The sequence below is a fragment of the Nicotiana sylvestris genome, chromosome 4 (genome assembly GCF_000393655.2).
Source record: "Nicotiana sylvestris chromosome 4, ASM39365v2, whole genome shotgun sequence".
NCBI classification, from domain to species: domain Eukaryota; kingdom Viridiplantae; phylum Streptophyta; class Magnoliopsida; order Solanales; family Solanaceae; genus Nicotiana; species Nicotiana sylvestris.
Genome location: NC_091060.1, coordinates 101,429,947 through 101,443,558, shown reverse-complemented (window position 1 = coordinate 101,443,558; position 13,612 = coordinate 101,429,947). Strand labels below are relative to the sequence as shown.

The 13,612-nt window shown below is 39.9% G+C and overlaps 2 protein-coding genes across 6 annotated transcripts; one reads left to right on the top strand and one right to left on the bottom strand.

Annotated features, from left to right (window-relative positions):
• The first annotated feature begins 205 nt into the window (after nt 1–205).
• LOC104242394 (protein CELLULOSE SYNTHASE INTERACTIVE 3-like) lies at nt 206–10,999 on the top strand. Of its 4 annotated transcripts, XM_009797438.2 has the most exons (8): nt 206–367; nt 833–1,011; nt 1,687–1,788; nt 1,962–5,025; nt 5,767–8,311; nt 9,078–9,532; nt 10,004–10,120; nt 10,353–10,999. In XM_009797438.2, the coding sequence occupies exons 3-8, from the start codon at nt 1,724–1,726 to the stop codon at nt 10,512–10,514; spliced, it is 6,408 nt and encodes a 2,135-aa protein (XP_009795740.1). In that variant the 5' UTR covers nt 206–367; nt 833–1,011; nt 1,687–1,723; the 3' UTR covers nt 10,515–10,999. The 4 variants fall into 4 exon arrangements, with proteins under 4 accessions (XP_009795740.1, XP_009795741.1, XP_009795742.1 ...); XM_009797439.2 differs by lacking the exon at nt 833–1,011; XM_009797440.2 differs by lacking the exon at nt 1,687–1,788.
• A 341-nt stretch (nt 11,000–11,340) lies between these two features.
• Nucleotides 11,341–12,966, bottom strand: LOC104242393 (NAC domain-containing protein 2-like). 2 transcript variants are annotated; one of them, XM_009797435.2, is made up of 4 exons: nt 12,611–12,892; nt 12,220–12,497; nt 11,875–12,036; nt 11,341–11,796 (listed from the first exon to the last, which is right to left on the bottom strand). In XM_009797435.2, exons 1-4 carry the CDS (start codon nt 12,771–12,773, stop codon nt 11,587–11,589), a joined length of 813 nt encoding a protein of 270 aa, XP_009795737.1. In that variant the 5' UTR covers nt 12,774–12,892; the 3' UTR covers nt 11,341–11,586. The 2 variants fall into 2 exon arrangements, with proteins under 2 accessions (XP_009795737.1, XP_009795736.1); XM_009797434.2 differs by having other exon boundaries at nt 11,341–12,036; nt 12,611–12,966.
• Nucleotides 12,967–13,612: the final 646 nt, after the last annotated feature.

The following is a 13,612-nucleotide window of genomic DNA, read 5'->3' as shown; positions in this document are numbered from 1 at the left end:
AGGAAGATTATTTACAACGGAGTACTAAATGAACATTCATAATATAATATATTTATAACAATATACATATTTTTATCAATACATAATAGTATTATTTACAATAAACATGCATTATACATTAGTTGACGGGACTAGTATAGAGTCTTCGTTACTTTAACACAAAGGAAATATAAATACGTTAATTATAAAAACACCTCAAGAGAAAATGAAAAAAGACAGAGAGAGAAGAAAAAAGCAAAAGAGCAGACTTCACTCTCCCATCTCTCTCTCTCTCTCTCTCTTACAGATTTTCTCTCTCTACGCTTCCTTGTCTCCCTCCATAGATGATGTTCTTCTTCTGCTGAAACAGTTAATTTCACACAAAAAGGTGCATTTTTCTGGAACCTTTTCTTTTTATATTGAATTACTTTTTCCCATTAAAAAAATTAAGTTATTTATTTCATGTCATAATGGGTTGATCCTCTAATATATACATACATAAACATATTATCATTCCATCTCATTTTCTGAAATTTTCATTGGAATGCTTTCCTCTGATCTGATCTCTTTGTCTTGTCCTTTCTACAGCTTTATTAATTAATTTTTCTCAATTTTAATTAATCCCCAATTTACCAAATTGTATATGCATGTAGTTGTGGGATTATACTGGGTATGTAATGTAGTTGTGGGATTATACTGGGTATGTTGTTGTTGTTGTATATGCATGTAGTACATACATATACGTTTATACGTATTTATAAGAATCTCACTCACCTGAACATACATGTCATTAATGGAGATCTGGGTACGATTTTTAATCTTTTTTAATCTTTTCTTTTTGGGGTTTATGCAGAATTTCTTTGCAAAAAGCTTTACTTTCCCCATCGGTTCAAATCTTGTACAGCTCTGTACATAAATATGTTTACATAAAGATTTTAGGTGAAAATCTGGGGGTTTTCCCAGCTTCTAAATAGTTAAACTTCAACAGAGGAGCTCAAGTTTGCAGCATTGAGACGAAATTTTGTGACTGCAGTAAGTTGCACTTGTTTGTTTAAGTATATTCTGCAAAGTTGTCATGTTTTTTATAATTCTTTTTTATTAGCTTCTTGAAGTTTAAGTTTGTTAAGTGTGTTTTCTATGGATTAGTTGGATTATGTTGGATTGGGAATTTGAAACATTTTCATAATTTTGGAAATGGCTTCCTCGCGTTGGTTCTTTATTGTAAATCAAAATGAGCAAAGGAGTGTAAAGTTGGAATCTTTTTGTAGCCATAATTTTTCTTGATAACCGAGAAACTCACGAAGGTCATTGGCAACTCCATGGATAATTGGCCCGCTCCTCTAACCTTCTCCACTTAAATACCAGACTTTTGTTTGCGGCTGAGTTCGAACCCGTGTTGACACCTAACCCACACCTCACGTACTGCGTTCATATCACTAGACCAAAATTCTGGGGGCATTTGTTGCCACAAATTAGAGAAGGTTTTGAGGATACACACACACTCATATATATATAGATATATGACTTTTCTTCCTCTCCTGCCTCTTGCTCCTCCCTGATTCCATTTCAGGTGAAGCAGAGCAGAGAGCAAATCTTTATCCACATTTCCCTTTCTTTAATGAATTTTCTCTTTTCTTTAGGCTTAAGTTGGCATTGATCAAGCAAAACTGAATCGTACACTAACCATAAGGTAGTCACATTCTGTAGGAAGCAAGAAAAGTGTCAAGGTGGAGTCTTGTTGCCAATGTCAAAATCTTCTTCCCCTGAATTGAGGGACAGGAAGGTTTCATCCTCTTCTCAGAAGACCAGGTCTGTTCCCCCCGTTCATGTGCATGCTAGATATGTCCATGTGCTGCTTGTGGGTTGGTTTAAATTTGTTCCACACGACTCTTTATCTTTTTTGCTTGAAGTTAAGTAGATTTTACTTCCCGGCTGCTGTGCTTTTCTGAATTTATCCCTCTTTTTTTTGTTTAAACTTCCAGTGAGGCCAATGAAACTGCTGAAATGGATGATCCGGAAAAGACAATGTCAAGGGTTGCTGAACTTATTGAGCAGCTGCATGGTAATAAATCTTCTTCACATGAAAAAGAACTTACTACAGCACGCTTGCTCGGCATATCCAAAGCAAGAAAGGAAGCACGAGGTCTTATTTGTTCGCATGGCCAAGCAATGCCACTATTCATATTCATTATGAGAAATGGCACTCCTTTGGCAAAAGTAAATGTTGCTGCAACCTTATGTGTATTATGTAAAGATGACGACTTGCGGTTGAAGGTTCTTCTAGGTGGATGTATTCCACCTCTACTTTCACTGTTGAAGTCGGATTCCACTGAAGCAAGGAAGGCAGCTGCAGAAGCAATTTTTCAGGTGTCATCTAGTGGACTTTCGGATGATCCTATCGGCACTAAAATATTTGTTACAGAACGTGTAGTACCAACTTTGTGGGAGCAGCTTAATCCAAAACAGAAGCAGGATAAAACAGTAGAAGGATTTGTGACTGGGGCTTTGAGAAATCTCTGTGGTGATAAAGATGGACATTGGAAGGCAACTCTTGAGGGTGGTGGAGTTGACATTATTGTAGGACTTCTTTCTTCTGATAATGCTTCAGCTCAATCAAATGCAGCTTCTCTATTGGCCCGAGTGATGTTGGCATTCGGTGATAGCATTCCAAAAATAATTGATTCTGGAGCAATCAAAGCTCTCCTAAGCCTCTTACATCAGAAAAATGATGTGACTGTTCGTGCCAGTGCAGCTGAGGCTTTAGAGGTTCTTTCTCTAAAATCAACCAAAGCAAAGAAAGCTATTGTTGACTCACAGGGTGTGCCAATTCTCATAGGGGCTGTTGTAGCTCCTTCCAAAGAATGTATGCAAGGCGAAGGAGGGGAGATGCTCCAGTGGCACACAATAAAAGCTTTATCCAATATATGTGGTGGAATGTGTGCCCTCGTGTTGTATTTGGGTGAGCTTTCTCAGTCCCCAAGGTTAGCTGCTCCTGTTGCTGATATAATTGGGGCACTTGCTTATGCTCTTATGGTCTTTGAGCTCAACGCAGAAGAAGAACCTTTTGATGCAACGAAGATTGAGAATATTCTAATAATGCTCCTAAAGCCACGGGATAATAAGTTGGTCCAGGAACGTCTCCTTGAGGCCATGGCAAGTCTTTACGGCAATGCTTATCTATCAAATCTGGTCCACCAATCAGAATCTAAGAAGGTTCTTACGGGCCTCATAACAATGGCCAGCGGTGATGTACAAGAGTATCTGATACTCTCCCTGATACAGTTATGTTGTGATGAAGTGAGTGTCTGGGATGCAATTGGAAAGAGAGAAGGGATTCAGTTACTGATATCACTGCTGGGGTTATCCAGTGAACAACATCAAGAGTATGCTGTTGAGATGCTTGCTATCCTAACTGACCAAGTTGATGACAGCAAGTGGGCAATCACTGCCGCTGGTGGGATTCCGCCACTTGTTCAGTTACTAGAAATGGGGTCTCAGAAGGCTAAGGAAGATGCAGCACATGTTATGTATAACCTGTGCTGCCATAGTGAAGACATCCGTGCCTGCGTTGAAAGTGCTGGAGCTATACATTCGTTCTTGTGGCTTCTCAAAAATGGTGGACCAAAGGGGCAAGAAGCATCAGCTAGGACCCTAACAAAGCTAATCGCGACTGCTGATTCGGCTACCATAAATCAATTGCTAGTATTACTAAAGGGAGATTCACCAAGCTCAAAGGCCCATATAATTAAGGTGTTAGGTCATGTGCTTACCATGGCATCTCAGAATGACCTTGTGCGTAAAGGGGCTGCTGCTAACGAAGGGCTAAGGTCACTTGTCAAAGTTCTAAATTCCTCAAATGAAAAGACTCAAGAATATGCTGCCTCTGTCCTAGCTGACATATTCAGCACTCGACATGATATTTGTGATAGCCTCGCAACAGATGAAGTGGTTAATCCTTGCATGAAGCTTTTGACTAGCAATACTCCAGTTGTTGCAACACAGTCAGCTAGAGCCTTGGGTGCTTTGTCCCGTCCAACAAAAGCAAAATCTACAACCAAGATGCCTTATATTGCTGAAGGGGATGTAAGACCACTAATTAAGTTGGCCAAAACTGCATCTATTGATTCTGCAGAGACTGCAATAGCTGCTTTAGCCAATCTGTTGTCTGATCCAGAGATAGCTGCAGAAGCACTGGCTGAAGATGTTGTTTCAGCTTTGACCCGAGTTTTAGGAGAAGGATCGTTCGAAGGTAAGAAAAATGCATCACGTGCGCTTCATCAGCTATTGATGCATTTTCCAGTGGGAGATGTACTGATAGGAACTGCTCAGTGTCGATTTGCTGTTCTGGCTATTGCGGAATCCTTAAAAGCGATGAATGCAGATGGAACTGATGCTGCAGATGCTTTAGATGCTATTGCACTTCTTGCTAGGACAAAACAAGGCACACATTTGTCGTACAACCCATGGACTGCCCTTGCTGAAGTACCGTCTAGTTTAGAGCCTCTTATACATTACCTCTGTGAGGGATCTCCCCTAGTCCAAGATAAAGTAATAGAAATTTTATCCAGGCTTTGTGGAGATCAACCAATTCTGCTAGGTGACCTGTTAGTATCAAGATCCAGGTCGATAGGTGCATTGGCTGATAGAATAATGAATTCTAGCAGTCTAGAAGTAAGAGTTGGTGGGACAGCATTGGTCATTTGTGCTGCCAAGGAACATAAAGTTCAGTCAATGGATGCACTTTATGCATCTGGATACTTGAAACCTCTTATATATGCGTTAGTTGACATGATGAAGAAAAACTCCAATTGTTCTTCCTTAGAAATTGAAGTCAGAACCCCTAGGGGTTTCACTGAAAGGACTCCATTTGGGGAAGAAAATGAGTTTGAGGTTCCTGATCCAGCAACAGTCTTGGGGGGTACTGTTGCCCTTTGGCTGCTATCAATAATTACATCATTTCATATAAATAGCAAGTCCACTGTTGTGGAAGCGGGGGGACTTGAGGCCCTTGCCGACAAGCTTGCTAGACACACTTCCAATCTCCAGGTAGACGTTATATAAATCTCACTCGTGTGGTGTATGCTTCCCCCCCCCCTGGTTGCATTATTGGGCTTTGTGCTGCACCCCTTTTTTCGAAGAACTTGGTTGGTTTTGACTTGGAAATAATAAGTGTTGATTGGCTAATTTTATTGAGTGCTTTTATTTTATGGACCTTGGCTCTGTTCATTCTTCTTTTGTGTTGGCTTTGGTATAGACTGATTGCAGGGGTCAGTACTGTAAAACAATTCAAAACAGTTGAATATCTCTTTTACCTGACTTATTCACATGGCTAGGAAGTATTATCTGCATTAATTGCGTGCTTCTGGAATTAGGGCCAGCATTTATGTCCCACTTCCTGTGTTTAGATCACGATCAAAGCGAGTTCGTCGGAAGTGCCATCTCTCATCTTCCGTTATTTTCTGCTTTCTCTGTCTCTTTCAATTCACATTAAGGCGATCTTTATCACTATTATGTCTTGACATATGCTGGATCTTTTTAGAAACCACTTGAGTTGCTAAATGGAAAATTTACCGAGCACTTGAATATGCAAGTTTACCCTCTCATATTTGGCAACAGATATGAAAGTAAAGAAAATCAAAATTAAAAAAAAGAAATAAAGAAAAGGATAACCAAGTAACTGCTTCATTGTCACCTTTGTTCCATTCCAGTTGGAAGTAGTGACAGTTGACATGCTCTTTTTATGTTTTTATTTGGTTAAGCGAACTGAAGAAAAATTTGTTATGGCAGGCAGAGTTTGAAGATGCAGAGGGCATGTGGATCAGTGCGTTGCTTTTGTCTATATTATTCCAAGATGCCGACGTAGTATCCTCTCCAACAACCATGCGTTTTATACCCTTGCTTGCATATCTTCTGAAATCTGATGAAATGATAGACCGATTTTTTGCTGCTCAGGCAATAGCTAGTCTTGTTTGTCAGAGGGACAAGGGAATAAATCTTATTATTGCTAATTCAGGTGCAATTGCTGGTTTAGTGAGCTTGATTGGTCACATTGAAATAGATATGCCGAATCTTGTTGCTCTCTCCGAAGAATTTTTATTGGAAAGAAACCCTGATCAGGTTGCCCTGGAATATCTATTTGAAATTGAAGACGTGAGAATTGGTTCCACTGCGCGCAAGACCATCCCTCTACTGGTAGATCTGTTAAAACCACTTCCGGATAGACCAGGTGCACCTCCATTGGCTGTGCGTCTCTTGACTCAATTTGCAGATGGTAATAATGCAAACAAATTAATCATGGCCGAAACTGGCGCGCTGGAGGCTCTAACAAAGTACTTATCTCTGAGCCCTCAAGACTTGACTGAGGCTACTGTTTCTGAGCTACTGAGAATACTATTCAGCAATTCTGACCTTCTCCGGTATGAAGCAGCCGTTAGTTGCACAATTCAACTGATTGCTGTTCTTCATTTGGGGTCAAGAAGTGCAAGGCTGAGTGCTGCTAGGGCTTTAAATGAACTTTTTGATGCTGAGAACATCCGAGATTCTGAAGCATCTATTCAAGCCATTCAGCCTTTAGCTGACATGCTTGGTGCTGCATTAGAAAGTGAACAACAAGTTGCTGTTAGCGCCTTGATTAAGTTGACCTCAGAAAGCGATTCAAAAGCATCACTGATGGCTGATGTAGAAGGGAATCCCCTTGGGAGTCTACATAAGATTCTTGCTTCTTCTTCTCCTTTGGAACTGAAAAGCGATGCTGCCGAGTTATGCTTTGTACTTTTTGGTGATCCAAAATTCAGAGCTTTGCCAATTGCTTCTGAATGCATAGAGCCCCTAGTAATGCTAATGCAATCTGATGCAGAACGAGCTGTGGAATCTGCAGTTTGTGCTTTTGAGAGGTTGTTGGACGATGAGCAGCTGGTGGAGCTTGCATCAGCGTATGATCTTGTTGATCTTCTAGTTCATCTGGTTTGTGGCTCAAATCAGCGGCTCATTGATGCGAGTATTTGTGCACTTATTAAGTTGGGTAAGGACCGAACTCCTCGCAAGATGGATATGGTCAAAGCAGGCATAATAGAAAATTGTCTTGAGCTGCTCCCAACTGCATCGAGTTCCTTATGCTCCACTATTGCAGAACTCTTCCGCATATTGACAAATAGTAGTGCTATTTCAAAAAACCCAGCTGCTGCAAAAATTGTAGAACCTCTCTTTATGGTTTTACTGCGGTCAGATTTTGGACTGTGGGGACAGCACAGTGCTTTGCAAGCTCTTGTAAACATTCTAGAGAAGCCACAAAGTCTTGCAGTTCTGAATCTTTCTCCTAGCCAGGTAATTGAGCCTCTCATTTCCTTTCTTGAATCCCCAGCTCAAGCTATCCAACAACTTGGAACCGAGTTATTATCTCATCTCCTTGCACAAGAGCATTTTAAGAAGGATATAACAACGAAAAATGCAGTAGTGCCTCTTGTGCAGCTCGCAGGCATTGGTATATTGAACTTGCAACAGACAGCAATTCGGGCTTTGGAAAATATCTCATTAAGCTGGCCAAAAGCAGTTGCTGATGCTGGTGGTATTTTTGAGCTTGCAAAGGTTATTGTTCAAGATGACCCTGTACCGCCTGTTGCCTTGTGGGAGTCAGCCGCTATGGTTCTCTGCAATGTCCTATGCTCTAACTCCGATTACTACTTCAAACTTCCGCTGGTGGTTCTCGTAAAGATGCTGCATTCAACAGTCGAGAGCACTGTTACTCTTGCGCTGAATGCACTTATAGTTTATGAAAAGACTGATATTTCAAGTGCAGAACTGATGGCTGAAGCTGGTGTAGTAGACGCCCTCTTGGATCTGCTAAGATCTCACCAGTGTGAAGAAGCATCAGGAAAATTGCTTGAAGCTCTTTTCAACAATGTCCAGATACGAGAGCTGAAGGTATCCAAGTATGCAATTGCACCTCTGGCACAATATTTGTTGGATCCACAGACTAGATCGCAATCTGGTAGGCTTCTTGCAGCTCTTGCTCTTGGTGACCTCTCTCAGCATGAAGGACTAGCTAGAGCGAGTGATTCTGTCTCAGCCTGTCGAGCTCTGATAAGTTTACTTGAAGATCAACCAACAGAAGAAATGCAAATGGTGGCAATTTGTGCATTGCAAAACTTTGTAATGCGCAGTAGAACCAACAGGAGAGCTGTTGCAGAAGCCGGTGGAATTTTAATGGTTCAAGAACTGCTTTTAGCCCCAAATTCAGAAATTGCAGTACAGGCATCTCTGCTCATAAGGTTTTTATTCTCAAATCACACGCTTCAAGAATATGTATCAAACGAGCTTATCAGATCTTTGACAGGTAACTTTTCACTACTTTTTTCTGTTTTATTAATTCATTAGTTTTTCTGGAAGCCTGTTGAAATGATGCCAGCCATGTCCTGTGAAGAACTATTATGGAAGTAAACATAAACCGACCAAAGCCTATCTTAAAATAATGTTATATATAATCTGCTAAAAACCCAGAAAAGAGTCTTCAGATGTAAATCTATGTTCCAATGTTTTACCTCCGGAATTTTATGCTGCAATTTTTCTTTATATTCTGATTTTAATGTCCACACAAGTTGAAGTTTGGGTTAAGGCTTGAAGTATTAAATTGACAGCTGTACTTTTTCAGTGTCACTTTAGGAGCTAGCACTTAATTGAAAGCTTTAGATTCTCGGTGTCACTTCAGAAGCTAGTTCTGTAAACTAAAGATAGTGCTAAGAATTGTACAGCAGCCAAAAGGAAAACATAAGCATACTAGATCGATAGACCTAAAGCCTAATGCCATAAAATAAAACAAACCCTGTATATGAAGCAACCAGATGTCAGACTGTTTCTGCAATGGTATGTTGTTTCCAGCTGACTAGTTTTGCTTGTAGCATTTCAAATGCAGCAGTAAATCTTTCTGATATATGATTTTGGAGGCCCAAATTTCCATGATCTGTTTCTTAAGATAACCAAATCCTAGATCTTTGTTGTGTGCTTTTTGGTCTCATCTCCATTCTTCTTGTCATAAAATGTAGTACAAGTATTTCTTTTTCTTCTTATCTGCCTAAAACATTATATAATTTCTTGAAATGCAGCTGCACTGGAGAAGGAATTATGGGCCACAGCAACTGCTAATGAGGAAATTCTGCGGACCATTCATGTAATATTTTCTAATTTTCCCAAGCTCCATGTTTCTGATGCTGCTACACTTTGTATCCCTCATCTTGTGGCAGCATTGAACTCTGGTAGCGAGGCTGCTCAGGATTCAGTATTGACCACACTATGCTTACTCAAGCAATCTTGGTCAACCATGCCGATGGATGTGTCTACGTCCCAAGCAATGGTTGCAGCTGAAGCCATTCCCATATTACAGATGCTAATGAAAACTTGCCCACCAAGTTTCCACGATAGAGCAGACAACCTGTTGCATAGCTTACCAGGTTGTTTGACAGTCACCATCAAGCGTGCAAACAATTTAAAACAGGTGATGGGAGGAACAAATGCTTTTTGTCAATTGACTATTGGCAATGGTCCATCACGGCAAACAAAGGTAACAACTTTATGATTGTTGATGAAGTACAAAGATTTTTGTTATTCTGTAATCTGTTTCACTTTTGAAACCTTTTGCTTATCCTGAGATGACAGTTCTGTTCTATCACAGCCTATATGTGTATCAAGTACTCTGAGTTCCATGGATATCTGTAGATAATCATATTAAGAACATGCAGATTGCACACCAATTAAAGGAAGATCTCATGCTACGAATATTTCTGTGATATTTTTGTGTGGTTTCTTTTCTTTCCTTTTTTTTTTTTTTCATTTTCATTTTGGAATTTTACTCAACATGCAGTTTACTTGATTATATTTGCTAGCAATTTCCAACAGATCAAACTAAAATACTAAATTAAGTCTCAACGGTTAAGTATTAAAATTTAGCAATGTCTTAAAGAACCTATGAATTGAAAAGCTTCTTGTCCAGGTCAGTTACATTTCATATTGACAGTCCATGGTTTATGATTAGGTTGTGAGTAACAGTACGTCGCCAGAATGGAAAGAAGGCTTCACATGGGCTTTTGATGTACCGCCCAAGGGACAAAAGTTACATATCTTGTGCAAAAGCAAAAACACATTTGGGAAGGTAACTAGCTTTATGTTCTGAATGTCCGATGTGAAGTTTTTGTTCTTTACCCATTTAATTTCCAGCCACAACATACACCAGTTTTACCAACTGCATTGCTACTTTATAGTGAAAATGATATATAAAGTGGGTTTGACGCTATGAGGTGCGTCATTTGGCAATAGGATGAGATAATAGAATGGTCACTCCTATCGCACTCACCATTTCTGATGTATAGATTACTTTGTTTCAGAGCTCTATCGGGAGGGTAACAATCCAAATTGATAAAGTTGTTAGTGAAGGGACGTATAGTGGTCTTTTCAGCCTCAGCCATGACAGCAACAAGGATGGCTCATCACGGACGCTAGAGATTGAGATTACCTGGTCCAGTAGGACGTCCAGCGAAGGTGAGTGAAGGGAAGCAAGACTGAAGTGATGCAACTTGAGGAGACAAAGTATCTAAAAGCCTAATGCAAGACTGAAGTGATGCAACTTGAGGACCTGGACCTGGACCTGGTAAAAGAACAATCTCTACACATTCCAGCCTAATGCAAGAGCTATTGGGAGTAAAGTCCAAGTTTTGTTGTATCTAAAAGCATTGCTACCTGTGGGGGTAACTGTAAAATAGTAAGATTTTTGCAAGCGCAGAGAAGTTGATAGGGGTTGCCACGGTACAAGGTAAGTCTTACACTTAGCTTTTAAGCACCAAATTGTACAGTTTCTGCAGTTCTTAGAAATACGAATATCAAATAGAGATGACGATGAGAAGAACGAATGATCCGTTTTTCCTCTTAAATCTGTTGTAATGCTCATTCTACGTCCCAGCAGTGTATTTGTGATGCAAAGTATTAGCAAATGCCAAAGCTGATCCCTGTGCAAAGGGCCTGGCGTTAAACTTTATTAGTTTCTCTTCATGGGTACCTCTTACTGCTTTCTGACTCAATTTTGGCTACGCAGGTTTCTTTAAACCCACCGAAATGGAATAAGGTGTCATTCAATCCTAATATAATTTAAAATTCTTGGATTTACAATTGTAACATAATTGTCATTACGACCAAAGCTCAAACGATGATTGAAACAAATCTAATCTTACGCAAAGGAATCCTTTAGTTAATCAAATTATTTAAATAAAATTCTCAACCCAAATTTCCTAAAGTGATTAAGATAGGTTAAAGCCCATTGTACGGGAAGGGAACTCTTGGAGCATATCGAACATGAAAAGATATGATAAAAGGTCAAGATACCATCCAAAAATTTCATGTTTATGTACTAACTATAATAAAAATACCATTTTCGACTTCTTTTCTATTTTTCTTCGTTTAAATTGAATATATACACCAATTTTTTCTTTTACGCAATCGCCAATGTGAAAGCACAGAAACTACACCTACTTCTACAAACATCCGCACATGCCCAGTCATTGACCATTTGACCTTGGTCTCTTTTGCACGTGCGACGGAAACTCAAAGTGGGGTCCATTTTCTTGCTCAAAACGGCTTTTGCAGGTACATGAATATATCCTGAAGCGGCGACATTTCATAACAGCCCTGGAACTGAGAACCTAGCAAGCCGTTATCTCCGACGTCCGGGATGGCATCCATGTAATTAAACTGAAGGTCCAGGGCAGTTTTCTCCCAATCGCTCAATTTCGGCTCGCTCTGAACTTCTCTCTCACACGTGAACTCCGACGACAGCACCTGCTCCGAGCAGCTGGAATCAGTGTGAAGCTTCGGCAGAGAATCTGATGAATCGAAGTATATAAAGTCACTGTAAACCTGCGACGGCCTTGTCGAGATCGGCAACGGCAGAATCTCTGGCTTCACGTCCACCTCGGTCGCCGGCGGCGACATTCCGACATTCATTTTTCGACTATTCAATTGGTTCTTCTCCATCGTACCCTTCTTATTGTATATTCGGCATAAAACCCAATCGTCTAGCTGTCAACAAAAAAAAAAGAAACAACCGTTGGATCAGTCAAAAAATCAAATCACAATGGTCGAAAAAATCTCAATCTAAAATCACACTCACTTCACTCTCTTGATAGGCGATAAGAACAAATAATAATTTTCTATAATAACAAAGTTAAATACAGTACTAATTAATTCGGTTCATTTACCCACCCTTAAGCTATTGTTCTTGTTACGAGCAGATCGATCAACATGAGCAAGCCGATATTCGTGCATAATCCAATTCGTCTTTTCTCCTTTTGGAGCTTTGCCTGCGTAAAATACCAGAGCTTTCTTAATTCCGACAGGCTTCGGATGACCAATCGGCTTATCTGCACCCGTCGCCTTCCAATATCCATTTCCCGCAGCTCGATTCGGCCGTGAACCGTTCGGATATTTCCGATCTCGCGGTGAAAAGAAATACCACTCTTTCTCCCCGTATAACGCCAAACCTAAAACCACAAAAAGAAAAAAACATGAATAAAATAAAAAGCACTCAAAAAGTTTCAGCTTTGGGAAAATAAAATTCTTCGTTATTACAGAATGAATCATTTGCAGGAAATACCTGGAAGATCCCATGGGTCGTACTTGTACAGGTCAATTTCAGCAATAATCGGGACAGCAATCGGCTGCGACGCACATTTTCGACATAGGTAGTGCATCACAAGCTCTTCATCAGTCGGATGGAATCGGAATCCAGGAGGCAATTGCAATTCCACCGCTGCCATTCTTTTACAATGATTTTGACTTGCTGTATTTGTGTACTTATTTTTCTTTTGATTGATAAATGGAGTGTGTAGATACTGATTACAGCGAGAGGCGCTCTGAAAGTTGAAACTTAGAACACAAGAGGGAGAAGGGAATATATAGGAGGAGAGAAGGACACGTGGCTAGAGAAGGCGGCGGGTTCTAGAATAAACGTGTGTGATATACTGGGGAAAAAAAGTAAAATAAAATATAAAAATAAAGAAGGAAGACACGTGTCGTCAAGTTAAGCGTGGGTGTAGAGCTATGGATAACCAATATGGGGTGAGTTTGCTGGGATTTTGTCACTGCTTACGCATTGAGATTTGGATGGAAGCGTTAGAAGAGAAGGTACGTGGAAATAGTGTTAAGGGGAGGGAGTAAAAAGCTTAGTGAGGTGGAGGTACATTCAGGGATTGACTTGACCAAGTTATCACTTTTAGGATGACAAAACATCTCTCTTTATTTTGTTTTATTTTATTTGTTTGTGATTTCTCATATGTTATTATTCCTTTTGTGAGATTTTGCTTGATTTCTCTTACCTAGTGTATAGGGTAAAATATGTTTATATTAAATGATCGCATGAAGAAGTGGCACGTCGAACCGAAAATAGAAGATAGTTGGACTCGAAGGCAAAGATCCCGTTTTTTACCAAAGAGAATGACACTCATAAAGGTAAAATAAATGTTTGCCACCCGATAACATTTAATGAAGAATATCCTATAACATTAAATACACAACCCGTTATAAAGAATATGGCATTCAATGCCTGCCGTTACACACTCTTCAATGACCCTCACAATTGACATTAAAGAGGGGCTTG

Excerpts from the sequence above, each read along its gene's own strand:
- LOC104242394 (XM_009797439.2), top strand. The coding sequence starts at position 1,724 with ATGTCAAAATCTTCTTCCCCTGAATTGAGGGACAGGAAGGTTTCATCC. Across the intron at positions 1,789-1,961 it reads TCCTCTTCTCAGAAGACCAG|TGAGGCCAATGAAACTGCTG; the intron begins GTCTGTTCCCCC and ends TTAAACTTCCAG. Across the intron at positions 5,026-5,766 it reads GACACACTTCCAATCTCCAG|GCAGAGTTTGAAGATGCAGA; the intron begins GTAGACGTTATA and ends TTGTTATGGCAG.
- LOC104242393 (XM_009797434.2), bottom strand. The coding sequence starts at position 12,773 with ATGGCAGCGGTGGAATTGCAATTGCCTCCTGGATTCCGATTCCATCCG. Across the intron at positions 12,498-12,610 it reads CGACCCATGGGATCTTCCAG|GTTTGGCGTTATACGGGGAG; the intron begins GTATTTCCTGCA and ends TTGTGGTTTTAG. Across the intron at positions 12,037-12,219 it reads ACAAGAACAATAGCTTAAGG|CTAGACGATTGGGTTTTATG; the intron begins GTGGGTAAATGA and ends TTTTGTTGACAG.